The sequence below is a fragment of the Tupaia chinensis genome, unplaced genomic scaffold, assembly GCF_000334495.1.
Source record: "Tupaia chinensis unplaced genomic scaffold, TupChi_1.0 Scaffold149448_1, whole genome shotgun sequence".
In the NCBI taxonomy this organism is placed as follows: domain Eukaryota; kingdom Metazoa; phylum Chordata; class Mammalia; order Scandentia; family Tupaiidae; genus Tupaia; species Tupaia belangeri.
The window spans coordinates 469008-487340 of record NW_006209292.1 but is presented as its reverse complement, the minus strand read 5'-3'; the positions used below and the strand labels follow the sequence as shown (position 1 = coordinate 487340).

Below are 18333 nucleotides of genomic sequence, written 5' to 3'. Positions count from 1 at the left end.
CCTGTCGGCCGGCGAGCTGATAGAGCACGTCCGCTGAGCCCCGCCAGCTGCCGAGCGCTTGCAGCAGGCACGGCGACGCTATGGAACGCCTTGATAAAGCGGCGCTGAACGCGCTGCAGCCGCCTGAGTTCACCTAGCGCTGAGCGGGGCCCCAACCTGAGCTGGGCAAGAGGGAGGGCGGGAGCAGAACGGGGTGGGCGTGGCGTCTGGACCCCCGGGGCCAAGCTGTGGAATGGGGAAGAGAGGAAGCCGGTTGAGGCCTGCTGCGTCTGTAGGCCCAGACCTTAAGCTCAGGAATAAGGGATCTGGGGTCATGGGGGTGGGTCGGCGGGCCTTCAGCTCCTACCTCTATCCTAGCACTTCCTCTCGTCTGTAATCTCATTTCCCTAGTAGGGTGAGCTCCGGAGGACAGGAACACGACCTCCTTCCTTTTGGGTCCCCTATTGGGCCTACGTAGTCGCGTTTAATAAATGCTTGCTGTATAAATGAACTAATGGAAGAGAGTAGAGACTGACCCTGGCTTGAGGCTACTTAACGCTTGAGGCTACTTAACGTGATAGGAGGGTCCTGCCTAGTGGCTTAGCAGAAGAAATCTGATGGAAGAGCAGCTGGTTCTGGTCCACTTCTGTATGTAGCTATATTCATTGACATTACTGTGTGACAAGGCTCAGTGTAGGCGTATACATACAGGATCAGAGTTCTTAATTCACAGTTTAACTACTTAGTTGCCTGACCTGGGACAGGATAAAGTCAACTCAGGATAAGTGACTTACCCAAGATCACAGCATTAGATCACACAATTAGTAAGTGTTGAGGCTGGCATTTGACCCAGCCCATGGCCTCCAATGCTCTGCGGAGCCCTGTGATCTTTTTACTCTTCCACGATTCCAATGTGGATGTTGTTTGCTAAAAATACTATTCACTTATGAGAATACAAACAGATACGTTTATTAAATACGCTAAAATCCTCCTGGACTGATTTTAGTGTTTCCTGATAGAATTTGCATGGAATCTTGCAGTGAAAGAGTTCTGTTGAAAGTCTTACTTGCCACAAAAGGAATGTGGTAAACTCTTATCTGCTCAATGTTTGTTGTAGAAGTTTATATGAACTGGGGAAATGTCTAGGTGGTGTTAAGAGTGGGGACAGAATAAGGTTCATCCTGAACTTTGTCCTGTGTGTGAGGACAACTTAAGCTTTGGCCTTTTTCCTCATTTCACAAATCTTGGCTCATTAACATCCATTCTATATACACAGGAGAGATTAACTGACTGGCATCAGTCACTTTGTTTTGGAATAAATAATTTATTCTACTCAAGCTCTTTTGTGCCTGTAGAACTATCAACTGTAGTGGGCTGTGACTGCAGGAAAAAATGCCAAGGAAAAAATGTCCTATAAATGCTGGAATAAATTTGCTAGTTTTCAAAAGTTTGCTGAGACAGCAGGTAGTTTGGAGGTTAAAGTGGCTGGATCCCACATGGCTGACTGTGTGGTTCAAGTCCTGAACCTGGTGGCTTGAAAATCATGCTGAGTGAGTGAGCGTGTGTGCCCAGAATTCCGAGAGGAGAATGAAGGAAAAGGGATTGTGGCATGACCATTTCCCTGGGGGGTGATTTCTCACTCCCACACCCCCATCCTCATCTCTCTCTGGTGAGTTCCTATACCCTATAGCAAAAACTTAAAAAAAAAAAAAGTTTTTACACTAACCTTTGATTTTATACCTCATTCCATTTTATGGAGGTCTCAGCTCATAAAAAAATTTGTCAGATTTTTGAAGTTTAAGCTAAAGAGAGAAGTGAGAAGGAATTGAAAACAGGGTACAAATTCTTGAGGTATGCTGTGTGTAGCGAAATTAACACATAGAAAAGTTATGTTTGGGTAGGGATTGAGAGTGATTTCGTTTGCTTTCAAACATTTTCTATGATGTTATATAATCTTTTCAATAACAAAATTTTCAAGAAGTTGTGCCTGGGACCAGCAGTTAGCATAATGGCTATGTCGCTGGACTCCCATGTAGTCGACCACGGTTCGCATCCCAGACCTGGTGGCTTAAACTCAACGCCAGGCATGTGTGCGTGTGTGCGTGCCCAAGATCCTGAGAAGAGAATGGAGGAGAGGGGATTGTGGTGTGGCCCCCCCCCCCCAGGGGGTTATTTCTCACTTTCTGTCTCTCTGTCTTTCTGGCGAGTGCACACACCCTATAGCAAAAAAAAACTCTTCAAAAAAAAAAAAAGATGTTTTGCCTGATATTTGATATTCAGGAGAGATGATCTAAAGTAGAAAATATTCAGTTAACTCTCCCTTTCTCTGGATCTTAGAAGTTTTATTTCTTTATTAAGATATAATTTAAAAATTGTATCCTAAAACATACTTAACTCACTGTAGAAAGACCAAAGTTCAATTACTTTTTTAGGATCGACAAAAGAATTGGCCAAATAATGACTGTTTATGTGTTTTTTTTTTATAGACCTGCTGTTACACTCATATACTTCATGAAGATAACACAATAAGTTCTAATAAAATTTACTAGGAAACAATTTAAGGAAGTTTATGTGTATTGGAAGAAGGTGGTACAGCTCACTAATAACTAAAGTGAGGAATGTTAAAAGATGCTAAATAATACTAGAACTTTTTTATAGCAATAAGCATTTGTCATTCACACATGTGAAGGGTATGTAAGTAAGAAAAAGAACCATGAGTCCACCTGTGGTTGTGCAGGTAGTAGGTTACCATTGCATAAAGTGGAAACCATATGGGAAGGTCTAGGGTTTGGTTCCTGTGTAGACCCAAGATCCTGGCTGGGTAGTGGCATGATAAGACCCTGTCAGGAGTGCCTCTCTTTTTCTTTCCCACTCTCATGAAGGAAGGATATAAACTTAGAAAGGAAACACATGTGGTTAGAGCTAATACATTACATGTTCTACCCGACTTTTTTTTGTGCGCATGGATCTTATTTTAAAAAATGTATTTCAGGCCAGCTGGTGGCATGGTGGTTAAGGTGGCTGGATCTTGCATGGCCAGCTGTATAGTTCAAGTCCTGGACCTGATGGCTTGAAAAACACATGGGGCATATGTGTCTGTGTGCCCAGTATCCCGAAAGGAGGGTGAATGGAGGAGAAGGGTTTGAGGCATGACCACATCCCATTGGGGTGTACTTTTTCTCTCTCTCCATCTCTGTCCAGTGAGCACATGTGCCCTTTAGCAAATTTATTTATTTTACTACATATATTTGAAGTTTACAACATAATGTTATGGAGATAAATAAGTAAAATGATTACTATAATAAAGCAGATTTTTAAAAAATTTATATAGGGAACCAGCAGTTAGCGTAATGGCTATGTCTCTGGACTCCCACGTAGTAGACTGCTGTTTGGGTCCCGGACCCAGTGGCTTAAAACTCACGCTGGGCACGTGTGCGTGCGTGCCCAAGATCCGAGAGGAGAATGGAGGAGAAGGGATTGTGGTCTGACCATACCCCTGGGGAGTGATTTCTCACTTTCTGTCTCTATGTCTCTCTCTGTCTGTCTGGTGAGCGCATGTGCCCTATAGCAAAAACCTCTCCAAAAAAATTTATATATATAATAATATATATGAAATTACTTGTATATGTGACAGTGAGGAATTTTACAAATGTAATGGAAAGCTAAAGAGACCAAACGCAAAAAACTACATACTATACAATTACATTTACATAAAGTTTAAGAAAATGAAATTACAGAGATAGAATCCAGTATAGTTGTTTTCTCTGGAGAAAGATATATATATATATACACACACACACACACTTAATCACTATATATCACTTTGCTTATAAGTTGAATTTACCCTACATGAATATGCTTCACACCAGTCCAGTTGAGGATACAAGCAGATTAACATATCATCTCACATAGTTACTTTTCTTCCTGTGGGAGAGAGAAGAAATCTACTTACCTAACAAAAATACAATTTTATTAGCTTTTATCCTCATGTTGTATATTATTAGATCATTAGATCTGTCCATCCAACACATTTGTTTTATACACTATGTCTCCCCATTTCCTCTTGTGTCGCCCATATTAGACACTGTTTTATTCTTTATCTCTGTATATTTGATCTTTTAATTATCAGAGGGCATGTACTATTGCTAAGAGAAAGCACCCCTTAAAGGGGCATTGTTACTTTGCAATCCTTTTTCCTCTGTTTCTCCATCCTGTCACGATTTTGAGCATGCATGTATATGTGCCTGGCATGTTTTCAAGATTCTGGGGCTGGGATTTGATCTGTGGTTGGCTATGTGGGATCTGCCTCCCCTTAACCACTGTGCTATAGGGCTGGCCCTGATATTTTTATTTATTTTTAAGATATCACATGCAAGTGAGATCATGCAATATTTGTCCTTCTATGTCTACATTATTTTACTTACTGTACTGCCCTCCAGGTCTCTCTGCGTTGAACTGAATAATGTCCATTGTGTGTGTATGAATGTGCAGATGGGTGTGAGTGTATCACATTTTTTTGTCTATATGCCTACAAACCCTGAAGTTGTTTCATATCTCAGCTATTATGAATTATGCTGCAGTGAACATGGGAGTGTAGCTATCTTTATGAGGTTTTGATTTCATTTTCTTTGGGTGTGTACCTAGAGGAGAAATTGCTACATCATACTGTAGTTCTGCTTTTAATTTCTTTAGGAACTGTTTTCAGTAATGGCTGTACCAATCTACATTCCCACCAATGGTTTAGTACAGTTCTTTTTCCTTTACATCCTGGTCAACATTTGTTATGTCTTGTCTTTTTGATACCATTCTAACAGGTATGAGATGATATCTCGTGGTAGTTTTCATTTGAATTTTCCTGATAATTAGTGACATTAAACATCTTTTCACATATTTGTTGGCCATTTTTCTATCTGCCATTTTTCTAAAAATGGTGCTATTCCCATTTTTAAATTGGATTGTTTTTCTGCTATTGAGTTATATTGAGCTGTAAAGATTCTTTTGGGTGTTTACCCTTTATCAGATATGTGGTTTGTGAATATTTTTTCTCTAGTCTGTATGTTGCCTTTTCATTATGTTGTTTCCTATGTTCTGCAGAAACCTTTTAGTTTGATATAGTCCCTGTATTTTTCCTTTTGCAGCCTAGCTTTTGGTGTGATAGCCCAAAAAAATCATTCCCAAAGCTAATGTCAAAGAGTTTTCCCCCTGTGTTCTCTTTTAGAAGTCTTATTGGTCTTACACTTAGGTGTTTTGTCCATTTTGAGTTGATTTTTGTGTAAGATAAGGGTCTAATTTTACTCTTTTGCATGTGGAAATTCAGTTTTGCTTGTACCACTTATTTGTTTTTAAAAACGTATTTTTATTAATGATAGCATGTGAGTACATATGAGAGAGCAGCACCCTCTATAAGGCCTAGTCACACTGAGATCCCCCTTTTTTAACCCTCCAGCTGCTTAGGATCCTAGACATACATGCATATGCCTGATGTGTTTTCAAGTCAACCCTAGGATCTGAACCCATATGGCCTCCAGCACTGTAGTTAAGTTTGCTAATGACTGCTGTGACCAGGATAGGTCAGGCAGCACCGTTTATAGAAGACTATCCTGGGCCAGCAGATGGTGTGGAGGTTAGGGAAGCTGAATCCCAAATGACTGACTGTAGTTCAAGACCTACACCCAGTGACTTGAAAACATACTAGGCCTCTGTGTGTACCTGCCCAGAAATCTTGAGAAGAAAATGGAGGAGAAAGGATTGCTGTGTGACCATCCAACTCTGGGGGGTGGTTTCTCATTTTTCTCTCTGTATCTCTCTCTCTGCCTCTCTCCAGTGAGTGCACATGCCCTCTAGGAGATTTCAAAAAAGAAAAAAGAGACTATCTTTTCCCTATTGTGTCCTTTTGGTGCCTTTGTTAAAAATTAGTTGACCATATGGGGTCAACAGGTGGAGTGGTGGTTAAGGTGCTAGACTCCCACATGGCTGACGGCATTTCAAGTCCTGGACATGGTGGTTTGCTTTCTCACTTTCTCTCTCTGGTGAACACATGTACCCTATAGCAAGTTAAAAATAATGATAAATAAAATTATATAATTCTTTTAAACAATCGGTTGACCATATATGTTTGGACTTATTTGGGGGCGTCTCTATACCATTCCATTACTTTATGTTTCTGTTTTTTTTTTTTTTTATAGTACCATACTGTTTTAATTACTACAGCTTTATAATATTGGGTTGTCAGAAAAGTTATGATGCATTTTTGCCTTGAACAACATAGGAAAAATATGTCATGACTTTTCCAGCAACCCAACATAATAAAATCAGGAAGTGTGATGCCTCTAGCTTTGTTTTTCTTTCTCACTATTGCTTTGACTTTTTTGGTGTGGTTTTATATGAATTTTAGTTTTTTTTCTATTTCTGTAATGCAATTGAAATTTGATAGAGGTTGTGTTAGTATGGACATTTTGATAATATTAATTGTGTTAATATGGACATTTTGATAATCTTAATTCTTATCCACAAACACAGGCTATCTATTTGTGTGTTCAATTTATTTTTTTAAGTAGATTTTGTTTTGTTTCTTTAAGGTACACAACCTGATGTTATAGCTAGCTATTTGTCTATGTGGTCTTCAAAAAGTTCATGGAAATGCATATTGCATAAAAATGCATAAATTTCAAAAAAATTTTGCACTGAAATAAACTCGACTAATAATATTTTCCATGAACTAATTGAAGCCTCTACAGAGTTGTTATGGTAGAACAAATGAACATATCCATTATCTCAAATAGCTACCCATTTAATAATATATTTCATCAATGTTTTACTTTTTGTGATATATCAGTTATTCACCTCCTTGGTTAAATTTATTTCTACATATTTTAATTTTTTGTTGCTGTCATAAATAGTGTTATTTCCTTGATTCTTTTGTAGCTAGTTTATTTTGTGTATAGAAGTGCTGGGTTTTTTCTTTTTCAATTTTATATTCTGCAACTTTACTGAGTGCATTTATTATTTCTAACAGTATTTTCTTAAATGAACTCTTTGAGAGTTTTCTGTGTATAGAACCATATTATATGCTGCAAATCAAGATAATTTTACTTCTTCCTTTCTGATTCGGATGCCTTTTCTTTTTTTCGCCTGCTTTTGCTACTGCTTCTAATACTATCTTGAATAGAACTGGTGAGAGTGGACATCCTTGCCTTATAGGATCGTAGTAGAAAGGCTTTTAGTTATTTCCTGTTGATTATGATATTAGTGTGGGTTTTTCATAAATAGTCTTTGTTGAGGAACTTCTGCACCTGAATTATTAATAATTTTTATCTATTAAAGGTGCCGAACTTTGTCAAATACTTTTCCTATCAATTGAGATGATCACGTGTGTTTTTATCTTTCACTCAATGTAATGTAATGTAGCACATTGATTGCAGCTTTACATGCCAAGGATGAATCTCATTTGGTCTTAATGTATAATCATTTTGTGTGTTGTTGAATTCAATTTGCTAACATTTTATTAAGGATTTTTGCATCACTGTTCATCAGAGATACTGGTGTGTAGTTTTCTTGCAATGTCTTTGCCTGGTTCAGGTATGGAGGTGATGCTGGCCCTGTAAAATGTGTTTGGAAGTATTCCCTCTACTTCTATTTTTTGGCAGAATTTAGGAAGTATTGATAATTTTTTTGAATATTTGGTAGAATTCAGCTGTGAAGCATCTGATCCTGGGCTTTGTTGAAAGTTTTCTAATCAGTTCTTTAATCTCTATTGTTAAAGGTCTGTTCAAGCTTTTCGATTTCTTACTCATTTGATCTTGGCAGGTTATATTTTTCTGGGAATTTCTCTATTCCTTCTAGGGGCATATATAATTTCTCACTATTGAACTTTATAACCTTTATGGCCTGTAGTTTCAGCCCGGAGGCTGAGACAGGAGGATAACAACATGGTGAGACTCTGTCATTAAAAATTAAAAACAAAGCCAGAAAAACCTTACCTCATGCTTTTTGTAGGCCCGGTGGTGATACAGCAGTAATGCAGCTGACCCACATGGGAAAGGTTCTGTGTTTGCCTTCTGGGACCTCCAAGAGCCCACCAGGCAAATGCACATGTGACCCGTGACCCATGCCGGCTGAGACTGGGGGCAAATCACGGTGTGAAACCTCGTTGGGAGTGCCTATCTCTGTCTCCCTTCTGAGAGAAATAGAATAAAAACGAATGCAGATTTTTTCCCCCTGTATCCCATAGGTTTAGATCAATTATATTTCCATTACCATTTGTATCAGGATATATTTTTTTAATTTCTCTTTTGTTTTCTTCTTGGATCCATTGGTTGTTCAGGAGCATGTTTAATTTCTGTGTATTCATGAATGTGCAAATTCCTCCTCTTATTTATTTCTACTTTCATACTGTTGTGGTCAGAAACAGTACTGGAAATGATTTCAGTCTTGAATTTATTAAGACTTTTATTGTGGCCTAGCATACGGTCTATTGTAGAGAATGTTTTATGTGTATGGAAGAATGTAGATAAAACTTAGAAATGTTTATGGGAAAATGAATTTACCAGGTTATTCTAGGCACCAAGGAGGCTCCATTGTGTCAGCGGGTAGCTCTGCTGGATCATAGGAGACTTGGTGCCCCAGGGATTCCGAGGCTTCCTTGTGTGAAAACTGATTTCCCCCGGTGGGGAGGGCACCCTGCTGGTGCACACACCACAGATGCCCTGCCAGCCAGCTGGCCTGTCTCCGTTGTGCTGCACGTTTTCAAGACTTCCCAGTGCTGAAACAGATTCTGCGCATTTTCGACTTCCCTATGCGGAAATTCTGATTCTGGGGTGGGGATGGCATCTATGGTAAGCACCACAGACGACCCGCTGGTGCAGCCAACCTGTTCAGTGGCTCTTTCAGGACTCAGTGTCCCACGATTCTGAGGCTGCTCTATGTGGAAACTGATTCCGAGGTGGGGATGTCATCTAATGTAGGCTCCCCAGACCATCGGCTAGCTCAGCCGACATGTTCAGTAGTCCTTAGAGGGACTCGGTCTCCTGTGATTCATTGGCTTCCCCGTGCGGAAACTGTTTCTAGTATGGGGATGGCACACGCACCACGGATGTCCCACCAGCTAGCCGGCCTGTCCGCTTGTCCTTAAGGGGACTTGGTGCCGCCCGATTCAGAGGCTTCCTGGTGTGGAAACTGATTCCGCAGTGGGGATGGCGTCCATCGTAGACAGCACAGACGAATCGCTAGCTCAGCCGCCATGTTCAGTAGTCCGTAGGGAACTAGGCGTCCCGCGGTTCCGAGCTTCCCTACGCGGAAAATGTGATCGCAGGGTGGGGATGGCATCCTGTGGGCGTAAGTCCGGGAGATTCAGTGCCCCGCGATTCCGTGGCTTTCCTGTGTGTAAATTGTGATTGCAGGGTGGGGATGGCACACACACCACGGATGTCCCACCAGTTAAGCCGGCTTGTCCGCTGGTCCTTAGGAGACTCGGTGCCACATGATTCTGAGGCTTCCCTGTGTGGAAACTTTGATTCCCGGGTGGGGATGGCATCTACTGTAAATGCCACAGGTGATCCGCTAGCTCAGCCGATCGATGTACTCAGTTGTCCTTACGGGGCTCGGTGTCCTGCGATTCCGTGGCTCCCCTATGCAGAAACTGTGATTCTGGGATGGGAATGGCATCCTGTGGTGCAAGCCCTGGGGACTCGGCATCCCACAATTCCATGGTTTCCCTCTGCGGAAACTGTGATTCCGGTATGGGGGTGGCATACATATCACGGATGTCCCGCCAGCTAGATGGCTTGTCCGCTTGCCCTTTGGAGTTGGTGCCCCGAGATTTCTAGGCTTCTCTGTGGAAACTGATGGGGGAGGGGTAACGCCCTATTGGTGCCTTCACCAGTGACGTTTGCCGATTCAGGCAGCTAGTCCGCTGGTCCATGGGGACTGGTTGCTGTGCAAGGTCTAGCACTATTTCCTGTAGTTCTCATGGGCCCCTGATCCTGTTCCAGATTCCTGGATCCCGGCATCAGGTTGGTCTGGGTCCTAATGAGGTGTACCTGCTCCTACTGAGCTTAAGCCAGGAGTAGCTGGGGCTACCACAGCCGCAGCTAGGATGTGGGGGATGAAGTGCCTTCCGCCGCCTTGTTCTCAGCAGGTAGGGGCTGTGGTAGCTTACTGGGGAATTAATGGTGCGCTGCCTGGGTGTGAGTCTGGTACAGGGACAGCAGTTGCAGAGATGCAGGGATCCTGGAGCTGCTGGCCCCATAGCAGTATCCAGTGGGCCCCATTTCGTGATGGTGCAGTGCAGTAACATCTTGGGGTTAGGGGGCTTGTCGACTATATCAACTCTGGCCAGCTCCCAAGACAGTGCTCAGGGTCTCTAAGAACTACAGGTGTCTGGGGCAGCAGTGGGGGTCACTGGGTCCTCCTGCTCACTTTCCCTCCTGCAACTACAAGTCTTTCTTGAACCTAAGGGGGTGGGAAGATATGTGGCTGGAAGGTGGTTTTTTTTCCCCTTCTCATGCAGGCAGCCATTTTCAGTCTGCGCCACAGGTTTTCTGCTGTACTCCAGCTCTCCCCTTTAGTCAGTGTGGTTGGAATGTCCTTTGTTTATTCATTGTTTTGGTCTGCTTTTGTGAGGGGGATAAGCATCAGGCCCCTCAAGTTGACCATCTTGCTGACTTCCAAGAACTTTTAAAATTTATTTTTAACCTTTTAAAATGATCTGTTTTTACTTGTGTTTTATATTGTTAAGAATATATCAGCAAGAGGTTCATAGTTACTTTGTAAAAAGTCAATATGCCTATATTAGGCTATGTGCTCAGAAATTCTATTTAATAATAGATTGCACAATCAACAATTTGTAGACCATTGATATAAACTTGAGATATATTCTTCATTTCTGAGCTGCCAGAGATCTCCCAGCTAATTGTACACACAGCTATAAGAACTCTATATTCACACTTTGTAAGAATACAGAGGAATATGCAGGGATATCTAGGAAGCAAGAGGTTAATTTCTGCTTTCTTTTTACTCTAAACATGAATTGAAATAAAACTTGTGCAGCACCATGAGCATCTTGTGCTCACAGTGGTGATTTGGCTTAGTTGAGCTTAGTTTGAGGAAAGAGTTACAAACCTTCTGGTCCTCTACCAGAAATATGTTTAAAATGCTGTAATAACAGGTAGAAACTAAGTGCCTTTGGACCTCAGAACAACAAACTCATCCAAGCTGGCCAAGGAAAGTTATGGAAGAGAGGCTACTTTCAGAGGGCCTTGAAGACAGGTCTGTCTCTGACCAAAGGATACCAATAAAAACTTCACTGCTCCTTCAGCTGAAGATTACTAGAAACAGAATTAAGTTCAAGGTGTTGACTGTGAGCATAAAGTTAGAAGTCTGTAAAGGTAGTCTAAGGATGGTTAAATTTTTTTAACCAAAAAGGACCTTAAGCTGAATGATTAAAGCTACATGGCATGTTGCTTTTATAACGTATGAGGTATGTGCGTGTCCAGGGTTGCTGGTAACTTATACAGCTTCGTGTTCAGTAGTGTTGCTTATTTGTACTAATGCAGAATACAAATGCTGGGCATATATATATATCTACTTTTAAAAATATTTGTTTTATTTATTATTGTTATTATTTTAATTATTTTTATGTTTTGCTATAGGGCATGTGCACTCACCAGAAAGAGAGAGAGAGAGAGAGAGCGGGAGCTGAGAAAGCAAGCCCCCAGGTTCAGGATTTGAACCACAGTCAGCCATATGGGAGTTCAGCACCTTAACCACCGTGCCACTTATTGGCCCAGTGTATCTATTACACTTTTTGAAGTCAGTAAAACTTCACTAAGGAAACTTTAGAAAATGACAAACTAAGTTGGTATGTTAACCTGGAGTCCGTTTTTCTGTACATACATTATTAACATAATTGGAATAGTATGAAAAATGTGAGTCAACAAAATTTTTCTTTAAAGAGCCAGATAGAAAATATTTTCCATTTTGGGAGCCATGTGATCTGGAGCAAGTACTCAGCTCTGCCTTCATAGCTCCAAAGCAGCAACAGATACTATGTGAGTAAATGGGTGTAGCTAGGTGGCAATAAAACTTTATTTACAGAAACAGATGGTGAGGCTACAGGCTTTATTTCACAGAAGCCTGACATACACACATAATACACACAACATACACACATGTAATCTGCCCTTTTCATTTGTCACATGAATATTTTCTTTATAATCATCAAAATTGTTTTTAATGTTTCTGTAACTGGTGTATATAATTTATGAAACCATTTTCTTATTGAACATTTTTATGTTACCCAGTTTTGTTTCTTTGTACTATTGTATTACTCTTTTCATTGCTGGTTCTTAGAATTCATGGGACATAAATTATTTTGATCTCAAACTTTTAATGTATCTGTGTTATATGGACACCATCTGAATGAACTATAGCTATTTATTTACAAAGAAGTTTTGCGTAAGTTTCTGTCAGCTGCTTTTGGATTCTAGGCTGCTTTTCCTTGATAGAGTCTTATGTTTGTACTGCGTTCAACTAGCCTTTGATAGGATATCCATTGGTGGCTCCCCCACTACCTTGATTGTAAATTCTGTAATTACGATGTACATTTATATAGCACTTCGGAGATCATGACCCACTTTAATACTCGGACACTTCCTCACACTGGAGCTGAATGACAGTTTCTTAAGGTAGTAGTATAAATCCCCACATGCAAGTGGGTGGAATTGTGAGTGCCACAGCTTGTGATGATGAGTGCCTGCCTCTGCTCCTCCTCCTTGGCCTCTGCTTCCAAGGCAGGGGCAGAGTGTGCAGCATCTCATCGTGGGTGTTTATGGGATTCTGATGTAAGAGTGTTTGGATATGACTGCGCAGGTTCTGATTTTTCTCTTTGTTTACTTTATTCCAGAAATGAAAGTTCATTAGCATCCACCCTGAAGACGCTCCTATTCTTCACGGCCTTAATGATCACTGTTCCGATTGGGTTATATTTCACAACTAAATCTTATGTATTTGAAGGTAATCCCAGACCCATAAAACAAGACATCTTCTCTCTTACTCATTCAAGATTGTGCTTTTATGAGCTCTTTATATCTAAACTGATTACTCTTAAAATTTCTTCTGGTTTGCTTTTCAAAAAGTCACATTGTTCATAACGAATCTTCTTAGTCATGGCATGAACCTTTTCATCTCTTGTAGTTATTTCAGCTTGGCATCTTATTTGTTTATGGTTTTCTGTGAAGTTTAGCTTTTTTTAAGTATCCCTTTGAGAGCAGGGATTGGCTGACATGGGACGAGGAACCTGGAGGGAATGAACTTTGGTGTCAGACATTGGAAGGAAGAGGAAAAAAAGTCCCCTTTTTGATGTTGAAGTCCTTGGACAAAGATGATTCTGTTTAAAATAATGTTCTTAGTATATAGAAGATACTCAAATAATTTAACAAACATTTATTACCAGCCAAAGTATTATTTTTTGTTGCCTGTCTAGTTAAATGAATATATAGCTAATAACAATTAGTGTGCTTTGTTTTTCTGTACTTTAGTAACTTTTGGAATAAAGCAGAAACTGTTCTTTTCTCTTGATAGGCGCCTTTGGGATGTCCAATAGGGACAGCTATTTTTATGCTGCTATTGTGGCAGTGGTCGCCGTCCATGTGGTGCTGGCCCTCTTTGTGTATGTGGCCTGGAATGAAGGCTCACGACAGTGGCGCGATCACATTGTTCATAACGAATCTTCTTAGTCATGGCATGAACCTTTTCATCTCTTGTAGTTATTTCAGCTTGGCATCTTATTTGTTTATGGTTTTCTGTGAAGTTTAGCTTTTTTTAAGTATCCCTTTGAGAGCAGGGATTGGCTGACATGGGACGAGGAACCTGGAGGGAATGAACTTTGGTGTCAGACATTGGAAGGAAGAGGAAAAAAAGTCCCCTTTTTGATGTTGAAGTCCTTGGACAAAGATGATTCTGTTTAAAATAATGTTCTTAGTATATAGAAGATACTCAAATAATTTAACAAACATTTATTACCAGCCAAAGTATTATTTTTTGTTGCCTGTCTAGTTAAATGAATATATAGCTAATAACAATTAGTGTGCTTTGTTTTTCTGTACTTTAGTAACTTTTGGAATAAAGCAGAAACTGTTCTTTTCTCTTGATAGGCGCCTTTGGGATGTCCAATAGGGACAGCTATTTTTATGCTGCTATTGTGGCAGTGGTCGCCGTCCATGTGGTGCTGGCCCTCTTTGTGTATGTGGCCTGGAATGAAGGCTCACGACAGTGGCGCGAAGGCAAACAGGATTAAAGTGAACATCACCTTTTGATAACATTAAAGTGGTTTTTTTTAAAATGGTAAATGCTTCTGGGGGCATCAATGATTTTGAATAAACTTGAAAGAGTCACGTTTGAATAGTGTAAATTTTGATCCTTCTAATCAGTAGTTTGTAAAATCTGCTTTAACTGTGTGAGTCTCTCATTTGCAAATGAGAATTTAGAAAAGTCAAATTAGTTTACAGATATGTTAAATTAGCTACACATTCTGGGAAGTTTTTGATTATCTTAAAGCAAATGAAAATGTTTCATAGCATTTTTGTCTTACAGTTGCTTTTGAGTTATTAAGATGTTCACAGTGAAGCAGATCTAAACTTGATCTTATGCTGGAACATTTTCTCTAACTGTCATGAAAATGCCAGTTCCTTGGACTTGGAATTTTTATTTCCTGTGGAAAGTTGCTTAAATTGTAGACACTGGAATGAACTTGAATGTCACTGAGGAATTTCACATAAAGTATAATCCCTGGTCAGTAGGAATCTTGCATTACGTTATTATGTGGGGTAGCTGGGCTAATTCCCACCGCTTCATATGAAAGGTGTACAGAGGACATAGAGCAAAGCGAAGAGCTGGCTGCTCAGCACTCAGCCAGCTTTGCATGGGTCCTTTGCAGGCTACCTTTGTGATTTGTAGACGAACCTTTAGATGATATGCGTTGCTCTCTCATTCAACACTGAAGTTAGGGAAGTTAGGCTACACTTACAAGGTGTGCTGGAACTCCGTTTAAAATAGTTTTTCCTCCTGTGTGTGTTTTTTATTATTATATATAAGAGGAATTTACACAGATGTGTCCATTTTTACATACATTGGGAGAATAAACAATCCTAAAACAGCCTGTTTCTATCACTTAGGTATTCTCCTTGGTATAGCTAGTCTAGTGGTCATTTTCATCAAAGTTAAGTTGTGGCCTATAAACGTCTATTTTAATCCTGGAGATCTTTTGTGATGGAAAACAAAACCAAAAGCCCTGTAATTTGACTTTAGTATCCTTAGCCTGTGTCCTTGGCAGCGCCACTCAGTGCTGTTGCTGTGCAATCTAAAAACACTTCCTGAAATGTTACTTCTTTTACTATAGAACTGTAAGATATGTTCTCTGTAGAAAATGGGGGAAAAAGCATGCATATTCAAATAGGAAGAAATTTATAGTTTCCCACATTTTTCTTCCTGTAGATAACCACTATTTTGCTTTACATCCTGAGTGCAGACTGGAAGTTTGACTTAAGTTAAAGTTCTGCCAACTTTACCCGACAGCTGTTTGTATTATTTCAGACAAGTGACTGTTGGCCATTTTCTGAAAAAGTGTATTCTGCCTTTACTCTTTTAAAATTCAGATTTCCTATTACTGATCATCCTAATGCAATGACCCTTGTTTCAGTGTTGGCCATTACCAACTTATTTGTTGTCCTTTTTAAACTTATAGAACTGAGCTAAAAGAATAAAGAGATGGTTAGGCATAAAGGTTCATTAGGCATTTGTGTTTCTTTAATTGTTGAGAAAAATAGAAGATTGGTATGATTACTATAGGAATGTTTTTAATTCTTAGAGTTAAGCGTTATCTACAGTTTAAATGTCTTCAAGCAGTTATCCTAAATGTAAAGTGTTTTTTGTTTTGTAAGGCCTACAATTTCATGTAATAATATTTGAGTCCAGGCTATTGGGTTGTAGATTTATAGATGTTTCCTCTATAGATGCCCTGTTATACTTAGAATTGTCTACTTAATTTCTTTTTATATAATGCCAAGGCTTTTCTTGTACTTTTGGTATCTCTTGCTGTTTGTAAAATATTGATGTCCATTGTTCAATTCTTTGGTTTGGTTTCAGACATTTGCTGAGTAGATAACGATATGGGTATTTTCCTGCAATTATTTAACCCAGGGATACATGCAGTTATAATTTTCTCTTGGAAAAAAAAAAACCACGTGTTTGAAAGTTGAAATTGTATGTTAGGATTGATATGTAGGATTATTACAAAATAGGCTTATTTTCAAAGAACTTAGTTTTTTCCTAGACTTTGAACTGTTTACTCACTAGTTTGCTGCTCTTCTTAACTATGTTAAGTAACACGGTATTTGACAAATAGATTTATTTTTAAAGATAATCTCACTGGTTTCTTCTTGCACAATGTATATACTTCAATATGTATAGAAAGGGAAGCTACAGGTGAGCTCTTATAAATGTTTTAAGGTGGAAATATGTTCATTGTTGTTTGAAAACTGACTGTAAGAATAGCCTCAATTAGGAAGTGTAACTTCAAGTGTCAACCCAAGCTACTGATTGAACCTCATTTACTGTAGCACATTACCCTCCTCATCACCTATTTCGCCCCCCAGAATGTCATCCTGTTTCCCTCATTGTGATGAATAATGAAAAGTGCTGTAGAATGCATCTGAATCTGATGTCATAAGCTTTTCACATGGATACCATTTTGCATATAGAGCATTAGAATTTGATTCTTGGTGAAGACATTTAAACCTGCCATTAAAAACACTCCTCTGTTCCTGGGATTTTAACAGAAATGCATTGTAATTATAGGAATGTTTTCATTGTAAAAATTGCATTCACTTTGCTGAAAGAAGCAACTGGTTGAATTGCTTGGTGTTTATTTTCCACTTTCATATAAATTTTAGATAAATAGAGTACCCAAAGGAGACCAGTAAAAACAGTCAAAACTGCAAGTACATGAAATAAAGGATTGGAGTCCTATTTTAAATGTTTCTAGTGTGTATTTTTTTGTCCCAAGCCAAGTTCATGTGTATTGTTTAATTTATGTCTTAAGTGAAGTTGTAGACTATTGTTAGACCCATTTGATAAATGGTTCAACTATGGCACAGAATTTGTCACTTGTCTTAGGGCAATGGCACGTTTCTTGTCTGTCAGATGCTCTGAGTTGTCCACCTGAGTACTACAAAATTAATTTGAACTCTTATGTTTAAGATAATTTTATAAGAGCTGGACTGAAGTAGCACATTGATACCTTGACAAGATTTCTTTTTCCTTTTCAAGGGTAAAGGGTCACCTTAAAAAATAAATTGCTTCAGGGACTTTAGAAACCTAATAATAAATATCACATGTAATTTATGACTAGTTTAATCCTTTATATATTCCTTAAAATAGCCTGGAATTTCTCGACATCACTCCTGGCTACACTTGCCTGAGTTGTTGCTGTGTGTACTTGAAAGTAAAATCTGCATTCCTTTTAAGATGTCCTATAAATCATATTTGTCACTTATACAGGCTAATCTTCCTTTTCCCCATGTTCAGTGAAGTCTCACTGAACAGTAAAAATAGCAATAGCAATAGCTAACAACATCTGCACAGCACCTTACAGTTTGCAAAGAACGTTCACACATTCTCATTTGAGTTTTGCATAGTGAACCTGTTACAAGATGTCTTTTGACATCGATACTAAAAGTGTTAGAATCTTTAAGTCAGTAGAGTCATTGACTGTGCTGTAGAATCGAGTAGTGCCCTGACTAGGGGGAAGATGTAGATGCACTACCTATCAAGCTGTGTAATTACCGAAATGGGGGGCTTGAGTTCTTTAGCCACTTGAATCAGAATTACTTTTATAAGTGATGATTTTCTAACCATTATCTGAATGGATTTTGTATTTGTTATATCCTAACCTGTAATTTGTATAAATCACCATCTGTTGTCATTAAAAAAGTGTCTAATACCACTTTGATGTGTCCTGATTTAGTTAATAATAAGTTTGATAACCTCCATTTTAAAATTTTTGTTTGCCTATCTATCTGTTTATAACACGTAGACTATGTAGAGATCATTTTTTCACATTTCTTTGCCTCTCTGTAACATGTAGACTATGTACAGAGCTGTGAGGATGCTTTTTAGGCAGTAGTTGTGAACCAAAAATGCTCAAACTGCTGTGTGTAGGGAGAAGTGAGACAGGGAGGGCTGGTCAACTCCATCTTAGGTGGACCATCAGAGTTGATGTGGCAGTGGGCAAAGGAATTCTTTTTGGCGTTTTTTTTTTTTTTTTTTTTTTTTTTTTGGTGGGGGGTTCTCAGAATAACA

General features: G+C 39.3%; 1 protein-coding gene across 1 annotated transcript; it reads left to right on the top strand.

Annotated features, from left to right (window-relative positions):
* VMA21 (vacuolar ATPase assembly factor VMA21) lies at positions 1-17977 on the top strand. The gene is made up of 3 exons (XM_006171192.3): positions 1-130; positions 12878-12990; positions 14130-17977. Exons 1-3 carry the CDS (start codon positions 81-83, stop codon positions 14270-14272), a joined length of 306 nt encoding a protein of 101 aa, XP_006171254.1. The 5' UTR covers positions 1-80; the 3' UTR covers positions 14273-17977.
* Positions 17978-18333: the final 356 nt, after the last annotated feature.